The sequence below is a fragment of the Puma concolor genome, chromosome E3, assembly GCF_028749965.1.
Source record: "Puma concolor isolate L17-30 chromosome E3, mPumCon1.1.hap2, whole genome shotgun sequence".
In the NCBI taxonomy this organism is placed as follows: Eukaryota; Metazoa; Chordata; class Mammalia; order Carnivora; family Felidae; genus Puma; species Puma concolor.
In genome coordinates, this window is record NC_141682.1 from 18,992,419 (window position 1) to 19,005,698 (window position 13,280).

At 62.4% G+C, this 13,280-nt stretch overlaps 3 protein-coding genes and 1 long non-coding RNA gene across 8 annotated transcripts; 3 read left to right on the forward strand and 1 right to left on the reverse strand.

The window, feature by feature from the left end:
• Positions 1 to 250: 250 nt before the first annotated feature.
• Positions 251 to 5,420, forward strand: MAZ (MYC associated zinc finger protein). 5 transcript variants are annotated; one of them, XM_086692424.1, is made up of 6 exons: positions 251 to 365; positions 1,007 to 1,093; positions 1,177 to 2,033; positions 2,435 to 2,498; positions 2,776 to 2,947; positions 3,757 to 3,959. In XM_086692424.1, exons 1-6 carry the CDS (start codon positions 330 to 332, stop codon positions 3,957 to 3,959), a joined length of 1,419 nt encoding a protein of 472 aa, XP_086548550.1. In that variant the 5' UTR covers positions 251 to 329. The 5 variants fall into 5 exon arrangements, with proteins under 5 accessions (XP_086548550.1, XP_086548551.1, XP_086548552.1 ...); XM_086692425.1 differs by lacking the exon at positions 3,757 to 3,959 and adding an exon at positions 4,293 to 5,420 and having other exon boundaries at positions 252 to 365; XM_086692423.1 differs by lacking the exons at positions 251 to 365; positions 3,757 to 3,959 and adding an exon at positions 4,293 to 5,420 and having other exon boundaries at positions 790 to 1,093.
• Positions 2,850 to 6,507, reverse strand: LOC147573013 (uncharacterized). Its single transcript, XR_015245546.1, has 4 exons — positions 6,387 to 6,507; positions 3,777 to 5,701; positions 3,199 to 3,288; positions 2,850 to 3,064 (listed from the first exon to the last, which is right to left on the reverse strand). It is a non-coding gene; the product is annotated as an uncharacterized LOC147573013 (long non-coding RNA).
• Positions 6,508 to 6,545: 38 nt separating this feature from the next.
• On the forward strand, positions 6,546 to 10,273 carry PRRT2 (proline rich transmembrane protein 2). The gene is given in 5 exon segments (XM_086692427.1): positions 6,546 to 6,692; positions 7,357 to 8,323; positions 8,716 to 8,869; positions 8,872 to 8,981; positions 8,983 to 10,273. Coding segments are annotated over 5 exon segments (1,296 nt in total). The 5' UTR covers positions 6,546 to 6,675; the 3' UTR covers positions 9,031 to 10,273.
• Positions 10,274 to 10,595: 322 nt separating this feature from the next.
• PAGR1 (PAXIP1 associated glutamate rich protein 1) lies at positions 10,596 to 13,253 on the forward strand. Its single transcript, XM_086692428.1, has 3 exons — positions 10,596 to 11,442; positions 11,635 to 11,717; positions 12,830 to 13,253. Exons 1-3 carry the CDS (start codon positions 10,961 to 10,963, stop codon positions 13,027 to 13,029), a joined length of 765 nt encoding a protein of 254 aa, XP_086548554.1. The 5' UTR covers positions 10,596 to 10,960; the 3' UTR covers positions 13,030 to 13,253.
• The last annotated feature ends 27 nt before the right edge of the window (positions 13,254 to 13,280 follow it).

Here is a 13,280-nt window from a genome sequence, read left to right on the forward strand (position 1 = left end):
GGCCGTCTCAGGGGTCTCGCGCTTGGGGCGACTCGGGCTGCTGGGTGGCTCCCCCGTCCCTCCTCCCGCCAAGAGTCCCTCTCGTACCTCCCCCCTCCCGCTGGCCTCGCGCGCGCTCGCGCTCGCGCCCGCTCCAGCCTCTTGTGTGTCCTCGCGCCCCCCGCCCGCCCTCCCCGCGCGCAGTGTGCTCCGCTCCCCCCACCCTCCTCCTCCTTCCCCCCTCCCGCCCGCCCCGCGCGCCTCCTCCCTGGGTTCCCCCTCCCCCACCGCCGCCGCCTCCTCCTCCCGCCCCAGGGTGAGCTCGAGCCACCTCCCTCCCTCCCTCCGCCATGGATCCCGGCAACTGGAGCAGCTTCATCTTCCAGGTAACAACCCCCTCCCCCCGCCCCCCCACCCCCCCTTCCCACACCCCCTCCCGCCCGCCCTCCCTCCCGTCCCACCCCCCCCTCCGCGCGCCCGGTGCGCGCGCAGCTGTCCCCCTCCCTCCCTCGCGCCCTCCCCCGCCCTCCCCGAGGCGCCGGCTGGGCGCGCGCGCGGCGGGGGCCGAGGCTGCTCCCTCGCTCCCCCCACCCCGCCCCGCCAGGCTCCAACCGCCGCCGCCGCCGCCGCCGCCGCCGCCCGGGCCCCCGCCCCCTGCCCCCGGCCCCCGGCCCCGCGGGGCCTCCCGCCCCCACCCAGGGGGCGTCGCCGCCGCCGTCGCCGCCGCGCTCCGCGGCCCGCCAGGCGCCCTCCTTCCCTCCCTCCCGCCGGCCGGGGTGCGCGGGCGGCGGGGCGGCCCGCGGGCCATGCGTTCGGCGCGGCCCAGCCCGGCCGGCCGGGGGCGGCGCCCCGAGCCCGGGCCCCGCGCGGCCCGCGCCCCCGGCCCCCGCTGAGCCCCGGGGGCCCCGCCGTGGCCGAGGCCATGTTCCCCGTGTTCCCTTGCACGCTGCTGGCCCCCCCCTTCCCCGTGCTGGGCCTGGACTCCCGGGGGGTGGGCGGCCTCATGAACTCCTTCCCGCCACCTCAGGGTCACGCCCAGAACCCCCTGCAGGTCGGGGCTGAGCTCCAGTCCCGCTTCTTTGCCTCCCAGGGCTGCGCCCAGAGTCCATTCCAGGTGAGTAGGGGCCGGCCGTGGCGGGCCGGGCCGGGAGGGCGCCGACCCGCGGCCGCGGCCCACACGGCGCCTTGTCTTCGCAGGCCGCGCCGGCGCCCCCACCCACGCCCCAGCCCCCGGCGGCCGAGCCCCTCCAGGTGGACTTGCTCCCGGTTCTCGCCGCCGCCCAGGAGTCGGCCGCCGCCGCCGCCGCCGCCGCAGCTGCCGCCGCCGCCGCCGCCGTCGCTGCTGCGCCCCCGGCCCCGGCCGCCGCCTCCACAGTGGACACAGCGGCTCTGAAGCAGCCGCCGGCGCCCCCGCCGCCGCCCCCGCCGGTGTCGGCGCCCGCTGCCGAGGCCGCGCCCCCTGTCTCTGCCGCCACCATCGCCGCAGCCGCGGCCACCGCCGTCGTAGCCCCAACCTCGACGGTCGCCGTGGCCCCGGTCGCATCTGCCTTGGAGAAGAAAACAAAGAGCAAGGGGCCCTACATCTGCGCCCTGTGCGCCAAGGAGTTCAAGAACGGCTACAACCTCCGGAGGCACGAGGCCATCCACACGGGAGCCAAGGCCGGCCGGGTCCCCTCGGGTGCTATGAAGATGCCCACCATGGTGCCCCTGAGCCTCCTGAGCGTGCCCCAGCTGAGCGGAGCCGGCGGGGGAGGGGGAGAAGCGGGTGCGGGCGGCGGAGCGGCCGCCGTGGCCGCGGGTGGCGTGGTGACCACGACCGCCTCGGGAAAGCGCATCCGGAAGAACCACGCCTGTGAGATGTGCGGCAAGGCCTTCCGCGACGTCTACCACCTGAACCGACACAAGCTGTCGCACTCGGACGAGAAGCCCTACCAGTGCCCGGTGTGCCAGCAGCGCTTCAAGCGCAAGGACCGCATGAGCTACCACGTGCGCTCACATGACGGCGCTGTGCACAAGCCCTACAACTGCTCCCACTGTGGCAAGAGCTTCTCCCGGTGTGCACGGGGCCTCGGCCGCCCACTGGGCGGGTGGGGAGGGAGGGACGGCTACGGAGGTGGCCTGGCCTTGGCTGGCGGGGAGGGAGGAGGTTTGTGAGGACGGGGACCGGGAGCCACTCCCCGGGAGGAGGGAGGAAAGCCTCTCCTGGTTACCAGGGAGCAGGGGGTGGTACTTAGCCAAGGAGGTGGGTCCTCCGGTTGTAAGAAAGCTTCGCGTGGGAGGAGGACCAGCCCGCCCTGCGTCAGGGGGAGGGATTTCCTGCGGCGCCAGCGCTCCGAAGCCTTGGGCTGGGGCGGAAAGGCCGGGATCTTTGGAAAGGCCGGTCGTGCTAAGTTGGGTAGAATTGGGAGCGCGTCCGCTCCCCAGGCCCCTAACCCCAACCCCAACGTGTTCCCAGGCCGGATCACCTCAACAGTCACGTCAGACAAGTGCACTCAACAGAACGGCCCTTCAAATGTGAGGTAGGAAGCCCGCCGCCTCCTGTCCCGGTTTTCATGATTTTGATCCTCATTGTAGCTGTCTGAGCTCAGCCTCTCAGACCCCCTTTTTCTCTCTCTCCTTTTTGCTTTTTCACTCCATTTTCTCATCTCTTCTTCAAGACCCTGTCATCTCACTCCCATTTCCTACAGATCAAAGATCCCCAAGGCTCTGATTTCCTTTAACCTCTTGCCCCCCTCTCCCCACTCCCCAAAGCTTTAACTCTCCTGACACCCCCCACGCCCCTCCCCCCTTCCCCAGAAATGTGAGGCAGCTTTTGCTACGAAGGATCGACTGCGGGCGCACACAGTACGACACGAGGAGAAGGTGCCATGTCATGTGTGTGGCAAGATGCTGAGCTCGGCTTATATTTCGGACCACATGAAGGTGCACAGCCAGGGCCCTCACCATGTCTGTGAGCTCTGCAACAAAGGTACATGCTGAAAGATGCTGGGAGGGCCAGGGACAACGGGTAGGGGACAAAGCCAGAGGCCCTTCCACAGACGTGGGTTAAAGGTGTTGTAGTCCAGAGCTCATGGCATCTAGAGCCCTTTAGGAAGCAAATGGAACAACATCAGGAGGACTGAACCTCATTAAGTTTTGAGAGGTGTTGACTGGAGGAGATGACCTACCCGGAAGAGTCAGTCTCTGGGGGTGGGTAGGGAGGGTGGGAGCAGGACTCACTGCTGTGGGGAAGGAGTGGTCAAGAGCCAGTTCCCAAGGGTTGGAAGCCAGGGTTTCAGCTGTGTGGCCACATGTTCTGCTCTTCGGCTCCTGGGGCAAGCAGAGCGCGTTGGCAGGGGTTTAACAAGCTCGCGCCCTGCCCCAGGAGCAGAAAAAGCTGCTTTTAAACAGATTCACACATTCACGGAGTAATTGGGCTGAGACTGTATGGGGCCCTGGAGGGAGGGGACACAGCCGTCTCTGCTGAGGGTCAACTCTTCAAGTGGCTAGGAATCAGTGCGCTGTCATCCCGGAAGAGGTCCCCCAGCCACGGAGAATAGGCTCTGTGGGCACCAAGGCTAGGAAGCTGACACCACTCAACAGGCCCCAAACTTAGGGAGGGAATGTGCCCCACCAGCCCCAACAGAGTAGCTGGCCCCAGGCTACCAAGGATATGGTGGGAGGAGGACAGGGCCATCTGAGCAGGGCGTCCCCAGCCTAGGAGAACAGCCCCGTCTCTGGGGTCTCCACCTGGCTGACCCCCCATCCCCCATCCCAATCCACCCCCCCCCCCAATAGGCTTCACCACAGCAGCATACCTGCGCATCCACGCGGTGAAGGACCACGGGCTCCAGGCCCCGCGGGCTGACCGCATCCTGTGCAAGCTGTGCAGCGTGCACTGCAAGACCCCTGCCCAGCTGGCCGGCCACATGCAGACCCATCTGGGGGGGGCCGCCCCCCCTGTCCCGGGAGACGCCCCCCAGCCACAGCCCACCTGCTGAGGGGGACCCCCGCACCCACCAGGCAAGGCGTGGGGCATGGCTGGGGGGGGTGGGATGGGTTGTGTGGGACGAGGGGGCTCAAAGGGCCCAATAGGGGATCTCAGGAAGGCCAGGGATGCCCATCCATCACTGAAGTTAGGGAGACTTCTGGGGACAGGGAAGGCCCTTCAGGACAACTGGGTAAGGATGCAGGCGGAGGCCTCTGGGGACCAAACAGGAAGTGAGCAACGGCTGTGTCCCAGGGGAGGGAGTCTGGGAATGAGTCTGGGGCAGGGGGCGAGGCTCTTGCCTTTCAGATTGTACTGTGATCTCCTGGTGTTTCTCGCTGTGCAGGTACCGGTGAGGTCTGTCCTATGGCGGCGGCGGCGGCGGCAGCTGCGGCGGCGGCGGCGGCAGCAGCGGTGGCGGCTCCCCCGACAGCTGTGGGCTCCCTCTCGGGGGCCGAGGGGGTGCCCGTGAGCTCTCAGCCACTTCCCTCTCAGCCCTGGTGAGCTCCAGGTTGGTGGCGGGGAGAGCGGAACGTGGAGGAAAGTCCCTTGGTACCTCTCCTCTTCCCCTCTCTTCCCACCAACTCCTCACTACTTCCCCACCAACCAAGGAGCCTCCAAAAGGAAAGGAGGAAGAGATGTTTCTTAGGGGAATTCGCTAGGTTTTAACGATTTGTTTCTCCTGCTCCTCTCTTCTCCCTGTCAGACCTGACCCCACACAAACACCTGTCCCCTCGGTTGTGTTGAAGCCCCCTGGACAGTGGGCAGGGGTGGCAGAGGACAGGAGTGGCCACTGCCCTCACCCCCTCTCCTCTCTGTAACCCCCTGCCCTGCCCTTCCAGGGATCTGTGAGCCTTCTCCTTGATGGTCCTTGCTCTCCTCCTTCCATCTCCCCCCACCCCCCCACTACTGTCTGCTGCCCCTCCCTGGGGAGTTGGTGCTTTTTTTTTTTTTTTTTTTTTTTTTTTTTTTTTTTTTTTTCCAGGGGGAGGGAGGAGAGGAAGGAGGGGAATCAAAGATTCTGTCCCGGAGGGGAAAAGGTGAGATTGGAGAAGGGGCAGAAGCAGGGAAGGCAACGGTAGTACCTTCATAAGGTGGGGTTGTTTAGGGTCAGGCCCTAAACATTGTCCTACTTAGAATCTGTCAGGGGAAAACACGTCAAGGGGAGCAAAAGAAGGAGCCACTAGGGCCAGAGGCAGGATAAGAGATGGAATTTTAGGGTGCCAGGGTAAACGGGGGGGATCCAGGGACTAGAGGTGCTTCCTGGGGGTGGGGGGAATGCAGTCACAGTGTCTCCCCCGTCCCTCTTCCACCCCAGCTCCAGCCCTGGCCTTTTCTTTTCATCCCTCTCCCCCAAGACAGAAGCTGTGGCCCTGGCCATGTCATCGTGTTCCTGTGTCCCCTGCATGTTCCCCACCCTTCATCCCCTCCTTTTGCGCGGACCCCATTACAATAAATTTTAAATAAAAACCTGTCTCTGACTCTGGATTGGATGAGTTGCTCTCACCAAGCCCTCTGTCCCCACCCCCAAAGAGTTTCTTCGCCGCCGGGTGTCAGTCCCAGCCTTGCTCTCGACCCAGCGTGGCTCTGGGGCGCTGGCTCCTCCCTCACCGGAGGCAGCACCAGTGGCTGCAGTCCAGATCCAGGGTGGGGCCGAGGCACCAGTGACTGGAGAGCAGGTTCCAGGACTCCCAGGTCTCCGGGGAATACCCAATCCGGGCAGGCCCAGAATAGCCACTGGAGGTTTGAAGACGCCTGGGTTAGAAACCCAAACAGTTACCAGACAGAAATGCTGCTCTTCCCCCATCCACACCCCTTGCCTGCTGCTGAGACCCCCGCCGAATACCTGCACACCCTCAAGGCCCTAAGAGGTGACGGCGGGTGGTGGAGTTGCAGAAAGGACGGGGGAAGTCAGCCCCGGGACTGGGAGCAGTGAGGGCGAGAAGAAAAACCGCACTGCTCCCCACCTGTCCCTTTCACCCTAGGCGTGGCCCATTCTGCGTTTGCGGGCTCCGCGGCCCCAGCCCCCTTCCTGTTCCAGACTGCCCCTGCAGCCTCTGCCCTGGAATTCCCTTCTGAGTCCTGCTCCAGGAGCCCTGGAGCCTTCCAGCGCCCATTTCTGCTGCTGCTTCCTCGAGGGTAGAGGGACTTCCTGTACTGCAGGCTCCCCTCTCTTAAAACCCCACCCTGTTCTTCCTGAGCAGCCTCCCTAAGTTTTGCCTCATCTCCCTTCCCCTCTTTCTGCTTGTTGGGGTGCCACCACCGGGTCCCGCCTGTCTCACAGGTCCCGTCTCCTCGCAGACCCCTCTTGGTTTCCCCCGGCCCCCTGCCTCTGCCAGGACCCCCGGTGACCGTTGGCGGGAGGGGCCCGGGGCTTGGGAAGGGGGCACCCCCAGGAGGCGCGCGTGGGAAGGGGTAGGGAGGGGGCGCGAGTGGTTACCCGGCCGGTTGCCCGGGTAACGCGGGGCCTGGCACGCGTGGCTCCCTGGGGCTGGCCGGGAGGGGCGGGAGGCGAGCTAGGGGCGGGGGCGGTGCGCGGCGGCAGCGGAGCGTAGGGGAGGGGACCTGAGAGGAGCGAGAGGAGGGGACGAGCAGAGGGGAGGGGAGACCCGCCGCCTCCCTCCCTCGCTCGCTGACTCGCTCCCTCCCGGGCTGCGGCTGCTGCAACGGGGCGGCGGTGGCAGCAGCAGCGGGAGCAGTCTAGAAGCCGGCGTCGAGGTGAGACGGGGATGGACAGAGGCTGCGGGTAGGAGTGCGCGGACAGACGGCGGACGCCGGGAGGGCTGCACCGGAATGCGGGCGCCTGGCGGACTGGCTGGTGGTGCTGGGCGCGCCACGCCGATGGGAGGAGGAGGCGCCGGTTCCCCGGGGGTTGAGGGAATCCCTGAGAGAGGGGCTGAGAAGGGGCTCAGAGGAAATGCCCAGGTCCCCCAGGGAGGGGCGGGGGCGTCTGCGCCCCAGACGCGCAGTGAGAAAACTGCACCGGCGGGGCACCCAGGGAGGAGGGGAGGATGCAGAGGGAGTGGAATGTGAGTATCGGTCCTCTGCCCAGTGTGCCTGTCTGCCTGTCGGAGTGTTACGAGCGTCTGCACAGCTTGTTGATTTCGGGGTGCTGGGGCATCTGCTAGGATCTGAGAGTCTGGCTCTTAACGGGTGGACCCAGGAAGAGACCATGGGGAGGGTCCTGTTTTCAAAAGGGTTAATCTCCCCGGGGCCCTCCCAGCAGAAGACTTTGAGCAGAGCAGTCCTCCCCAGGGATGTCCCACCCTAAGGCAAAGGAAACCCCAACTTTTCTTCTTCTCCCCAGAGGCAGCCCAGGGCTGGCCCTAAGACAGGAGCATAGCCCTCTTGGGCTGCAGTGCCGAGAGCCACCTCTTTCCTCACACCAAACCTGTCTCCTCCTCTTCCAGGATTGCTGCTGTCTCTGCTGCTCCATCCACTCCATTGAGGTCCTCTCCTCTCTCCCCTCTCAAGATGGCAGCCAGCAGCTCTGAGGTCTCGGAGATGAAGGTGATAGAAGAGGGTCCCCAAACCCAAGGAGAAGGGCCTGGCCATTCTGAAGCCGAAACTGGCCCTCTCCAGGTCCCAGCTGGGGTCCCAGATGAGCCAGAGGCCCTGCAGCCCGGCCCAGACGACACTGGGGCCCCTGTGGACTCAGAAACCAAAGCTGGACTGGCTCCAGAAACCACAGAGACCCTAACTGGGGCCCCAGGAACAGCCCAGGCCAGAGACCTCAGCTCAAGTCCAGGAGGGGAGTCAAATGCCAACCCCAGCCCCAAAGAAGCACACCAAGAGCCGGCACCCAAACCAGAAGCAAATAAAGAGGCCACTGCAGACCAGGGGTCTGATCTGGGGTCTACAGCCCCACTTGAGCCAGCCTCAGAGTCTGCTCCCCAGCTGGACACCCAGTCAGACCCTCAGCCAGACTGCCAGCCAGATTCCCAGCCCACCCCCAAGTCAGCTCTTCAGCCAGAGCCCCCTACCCAGGAGGACCCCACCCCTGAGGTCCTGACTGAGAGTGTGGGGGAAAAGCAAGAAAATGGGGCAGTGGTTCCCCTGCAGGCTGGCGATGGGGAAGAGGGCCCAGCCCCTCAGCCTCACTCGCCACCCTCAACAAAAACCCACCCAGCCAATGGGGCTCCTCCCCGCGTGCTGCAGCAGCTGGTTGAGGAGGATCGACTAGGAAGGGCTCACAGTGGGCATCCAGGATCTCCCAGAGGTAGCCTGAGCCGCCACCCCAGCTCCCAGCTGGCAGGGTCTGGGGTGGAGGGGGGTGAAGGCACCCAGAAACCTCGGGACTACATCATCCTCGCCATCCTGTCCTGCTTCTGCCCCATGTGGCCTGTCAACATCGTGGCCTTCGCTTATGCTGTCATGGTGAGCCCCATGGGACCCTGGCCCAGGCCTGCTGTGGCTCCCAGCTTCCTGCCAGCACCTGGACAGAACCCCGGGAGTAGCCTTGTCTTCCCCTCTCCTCTCTGCATGGATCTCACTTCCCAATTATGGGGATTTTCCCGGCCTCTCCCTAGGACTTTACCGTCTGAGCCACCACTGCCCTACCCCGTCAGGTGGGAGGGATGCCAAGGCGTGTTTCACACCACCTTGCTGACCTGTGCCCTCCTCCCCCTGCCTCCCCAACCCTCTTTCCTCCTTTAACCACTGTCCACGGGGCCCGCCTGTCTCCTCTGGACAACTCTTTCACCTGATCCCTGCTGGGCTGCCTTCTCCTGACCTGGGCCATGGTGCCCCACCCCTCACCCTAACCCCAGTCCCGGAACAGCCTGCAGCAGGGGGACGTGGATGGGGCCCAGCGTCTGGGCCGCGTGGCAAAGCTCTTAAGCATCGTGGCGCTGGTAGGGGGGGTCCTCATCATCATCGCCTCCTGCGTCATCAACTTAGGCGGTGAGTGGGGGTCTGGGACAGGCTGGGAGGAATGGAAGGGTTGGCAAGGGCAGCTTTACTAACCCCTACCCCTGCTCTCTCCTGTCTGTCCTCCCTACTTCTCCTTTGTCTCTCCTTGTCTCCCCCTCCCCCCCACTGTCTCTGTCTGTCCCTCCCTCTCCTCTCCCACAGTGTATAAGTGAGGGGCTCTGCCCCGCATTCCAAGATTTTTCTTCCTGTTGGGAGCTGCCTTGGGCCCATCCTCCCCTGGGGGGAGCCCAATCGATGGCCCAGGCCCGCACCCATAGGGACCAAGGGAGCCTGAGCGGCCTTGTTTACAGCCAGCTTCTTTCCTGCTCCTGCATCCTGCCAGGCTCCTGTGCCAACCGTAGGCCTCTCTTCTTCCTGCACTGTTTCCAACCTCCCTGCACTTCTGCCTGCATCCCCTCCAGCCTCTTGGCCTCCCTATCCCTGCACTTCTGGAAACCTCCCTGCACTTCTGGAAATCTCCCTGAAGGTCTCACAAACTCTCTCTGCTCTCACCCTCCCTGCACTCCTCCCAACTTCCCGAATTCCCTGCACCTCAGCCCCAGTGTCCCCCTTTCAACTTTCACTGTCGTGGCATATTTCCCCATTCCTTTCTTCCTTCTCCCCGGTATCATCTCTCCTTCCCCTTTCACACCTTCTGCCCCCTTCCTGCCTCATCTCCCCTCAGCATTTCTTCCTCCCCTCAGGATCCTTTCCTCTTCCCTCTTGCCACCGTTTTCTCTGCAAAAACTCCAGCACGTAGGTCAGGCTGGGGGAGGGGAGCGGTATCAGGGGAGGGCTCCCCAGCCTGGGTTCCGACTATTTTCTGCTGGGCCCACCCAGGTCCTGACGCCCCCGGAGCGCCTCTGGGTCGCAGAGCTGGCAAGCCAGGCCTTGTCTGGGGACTTGTGCAGGGTGTCGTGCACTGTTGCTAGCTCTGTTCTGAACACGCACCTGCGAGGACGAAGGGGCGTGGCTGTTGACCCTCTCCGGTCAGCCCGAGTTGACCTGCCCCACCTGGGCTTTTTAACCCGGTCAGCGAGTTTCTTAAAGGCGTCGGGACTGGGGTCATTCACGTGCTTTGTAGCGAAAGAACCCCGAAATAGATCCAAAGCTCCCAGATGCAGGGAGCGAATGAGGGGCGGGAAGCTCTATAATTATTTTCCAAGAGGACGAGAGAGGTTTGTTGCACGCGACAGTCCGCTAGGGAGGCGGGGACCGAGCTATGACGCTGTTTGGAGTTGGCGGGTTTTGTTTTCTTAAAAAAAAAAAAAAAAAAAAAAAAAAAAAAAAAAAAAGCGTGGGGGAACACTAAAAGTCTTTTAAAAAAAAAGATACATCAAACAGATTCTCCCTCTTTGTATGCCGGATGCTGCATGAGTCTGAAACACCAATAAACGGAGACTGCATGAGACTCGCCTCTAAGCCTCAGTTGGTCCTTACGTCTGTCCGCCGCCGCCGGGGCCCGTGGCACTGCCCTCTTTCGGGCAGAACCTACTGGGTGGTGTGCGCATGCGACGACCCGGTGGCCATCTTTACTGTGGGCCGAAGCCAATTGTGCCCGAGCCTACCTGCGCATGTGCAATCCTCCCCTTGCTTTCCTTTTCCAAGTAGCTTTGGCTAGAGCGGAGCCTTCCGCGCCATCTCTGTGCGCCTGCGTACTGTGACCCTGCGCAGCCCGGGAGGCGGGTCTTAGCTCCAGGTGCGTACGGCGGCTGAAGTGGCGGAACTCCGAGGTGTGGGGAGAGGGCGTCGGATCCAGGTGTGGAGAGGGGCGGTGTGAAGGCGTAAAGAGCGGCTCCGCCCCTCTCTGGCCCAGAAAGTGGTTCCGGTGATCCCTGGGAATCTTGGAGTACCGGATCTGGATCCGTGGGGCGGGGTCCTCGGAGGGGACTCAGCGCCCCCTCTTGGGAACCGGCGGTCTCGTCGCAGGGACCGTTGTTGAAGCCTGATTGGTTGCAGAGACAATTCCTAAACTCCTGGGCAGCCCAATCCCTTGGGGGAGGGGGACGGGAGGCCCCCCCTTCCAGCGCCCCCTCCCCCCCCCTCCCCCGGCTTACTACTCCTGCATCCCCTATCATCGCAAGGCCCCTCCCCTAGTAGCCTATGTCCCTTGTTCGGGGTCATGGAGACATTTCGGCCACCACGGCGGCGCCTCTGTCTGAAGAAGGGGAAGTGACCTCTGGCCTCCAAGCTCTGGCCGTGGAGGATACCGGAGGCCCCTCTGCTTCGGCCAATAAAGCCGAAGAAGAGGGGGAAGGAGGCCGGGAGGAGACGGAGCATGAGGGGTCCGGGGCTGAGGAGGTGCAGGGAGAAGCCCCCAGTGCTGACGGGGAAGAGCAGGCCAAGGGAGAATCCGAAGACTGGTACGTGCCCTGCAGTGATGAGGAGGTGGAGCTGCCCGCGGATGGGCAGGCCTGGATGCCTCCCCCCTCCGAAATCCAGCGGCTCTATGAACTTCTGGCTGCCCACGGTACCCTGGAACTTCGGGCTGAGATCCTGCCCCGCCGGCCACCGACACCTGAGGCCCAGAGTGAAGAGGAGAGATCCGATGAGGAGCCTGAGCCCAAAGAGGAGGAAGAGGAAAAGTGAGGGCACACCCTTACACCTTGTTCCTGGGGCTTGCTTCCTTTGATGCCGGGAGGAAATTGGGAGGGGAGGTGGGACCCTGGAGCATGGAAAGTGTTGGCACAGAAGGGGGCGGGGGGGGGGGGAGACCGGCAGGGTGGGGTATTTGGGGAGACCACCCTCACCCTTCACTCTCTGTCCACCTCTCCCAGACCACACATGCCTACAGAATTTGACTTTGATGATGAGCCAATGACACCCAAGGACTCCCTGATTGACCGGAGACGCACCCCAGGTACAGACAAGGGGGGCGGGGGGGGGGGTGAAGAGCCTCTACTCCCACTGACCTAAAAAGTGACTGCTTAAAAGAGGCCTGTGCTTGGTGCCTTGGTTGCTACACAACTAGTAGCTGCAGGAATGAGCATTTCACCCAGTGGTGCCCTCCTTCCGGCTTGGCTAGATACCTTATCTTCCTTTACAAAACTTTCACGAATAATTCTATAATGGTCCCCATTCCTTTTATCTTTGTCTCCCTAAAAGTTCAGGTCTTTCTGGTAATTCATTATTATCTAGATCCTCATCCCTCTACTACCGCGTACATCTCCTAATCTGACCCAATTTAACACCCCATGTGCCTTCCTAGAATTTACCCTTAGAGCCATTCTTGATTTCTCTTTCTCTTACCCCAACATTCAAGCCAGCAGCAAGTTCTGTTAGCTCTCTACCTCCATGTTTCCAAGTTCATCTGCTACTCTCCGCCTCCAATACCACACCCACATCCAAGCCATTATTTCTCTTGCCTGGATATTTGCAGTGGCTCCTAACTGGTCTCCCTGCTTCCATTCTCAGCAACTAGAACGATCCTATTAAAATATAAATCACGTCACTACTCTGTTTAAAATTCTCCAAAGGATTCCATCACTGGAGGAAAGAGCATGTCAAGAGAGAATCCATACACTGCAACTCCCCTCCCCTGTCCCACCCCCCCAACTCTGCCACTCCCTGGGTCACCAAGGCTTCCAAGGACATTTCCATTTAAACTAAGAGATCCAAGCCACTCCTCATGACTTTGGCCTGTGAGTCGATTCTTTGAGCACATCTTTCAGTCTCCTCCCCCAGCTTTCTATACTCTTCTTTGAACAGGCCTCCCTGCTCCTGCCTGGGGCCTTTGTACTTGTCCTTCCCCTGCCTGGATACCCTTCCCTGGTCTGCACATTACTGGCCCCTTCTCGTGGTTCAGACCTTCACTGCTTACCCCATCTGAGGCCGAGCCCTAAACCTCAGAACCTCCATGACAGAGGTCTGGAATTCTCTATGTTTAATGAGCTCCGCGAGTATTAGTTAACATCCGGACAGGTCTGGTGCACACTGTTTCCCATCCACATCTCTTACCTTACTTTTCTCTAGGGAGCTCAGCCCGGAGCCAGAAACGGGAGGCTCGCCTGGACAAGGTCCTCTCAGACATGAAGCGGCACAAAAAGCTGGAGGAACAGATCCTTCGCACTGGCAGGGACCTCTTCAGCCTGGACTCCGAGGACCCCAGCCCCACCAGCCCCCCACTCCGGTCCTCAGGGAGTACTCTCTTCCCCCGGCAGCGGAAATACTGACTGCTGCTCCTTCTGCCACCTTTAGGATGCAGGGTGTACACATCCTGGGACCTGGGCCCTCCTTCCCTAACCCAGGGCACTGGGGAAGAGGACAGAGACTCCCAAGCTCCCAACACCGCACCTTGCCAGAAGGAGGACATGTGTGTATTTACGTTTTCTGGTGAACATCTCTTTGGAGAACCTGGGTTGACTTTTCTGAATCTAAAATAAAAAACACAAAGTTATCTTCTCTTAGGGGCTGGGCTGCAGCA

Coding starts and splice junctions, on each gene's coding strand:
- MAZ (XM_086692422.1), top strand. CDS start 902: ATGTTCCCCGTGTTCCCTTGCACGCTGCTGGCCCCCCCCTTCCCCGTG. Junction 2,499..2,775: donor AACGGCCCTTCAAATGTGAG/GTAGGAAGCCCG, acceptor CCCCTTCCCCAG/AAATGTGAGGCAGCTTTTGC. Junction 2,948..3,756: donor CTGTGAGCTCTGCAACAAAG/GTACATGCTGAA, acceptor CCCCCCCAATAG/GCTTCACCACAGCAGCATAC.
- PAGR1 (XM_086692428.1), top strand. CDS start 10,961: ATGTCCCTTGTTCGGGGTCATGGAGACATTTCGGCCACCACGGCGGCG. Junction 11,443..11,634: donor AAAGAGGAGGAAGAGGAAAA/GTGAGGGCACAC, acceptor CACCTCTCCCAG/ACCACACATGCCTACAGAAT. Junction 11,718..12,829: donor TGACCGGAGACGCACCCCAG/GTACAGACAAGG, acceptor ACTTTTCTCTAG/GGAGCTCAGCCCGGAGCCAG.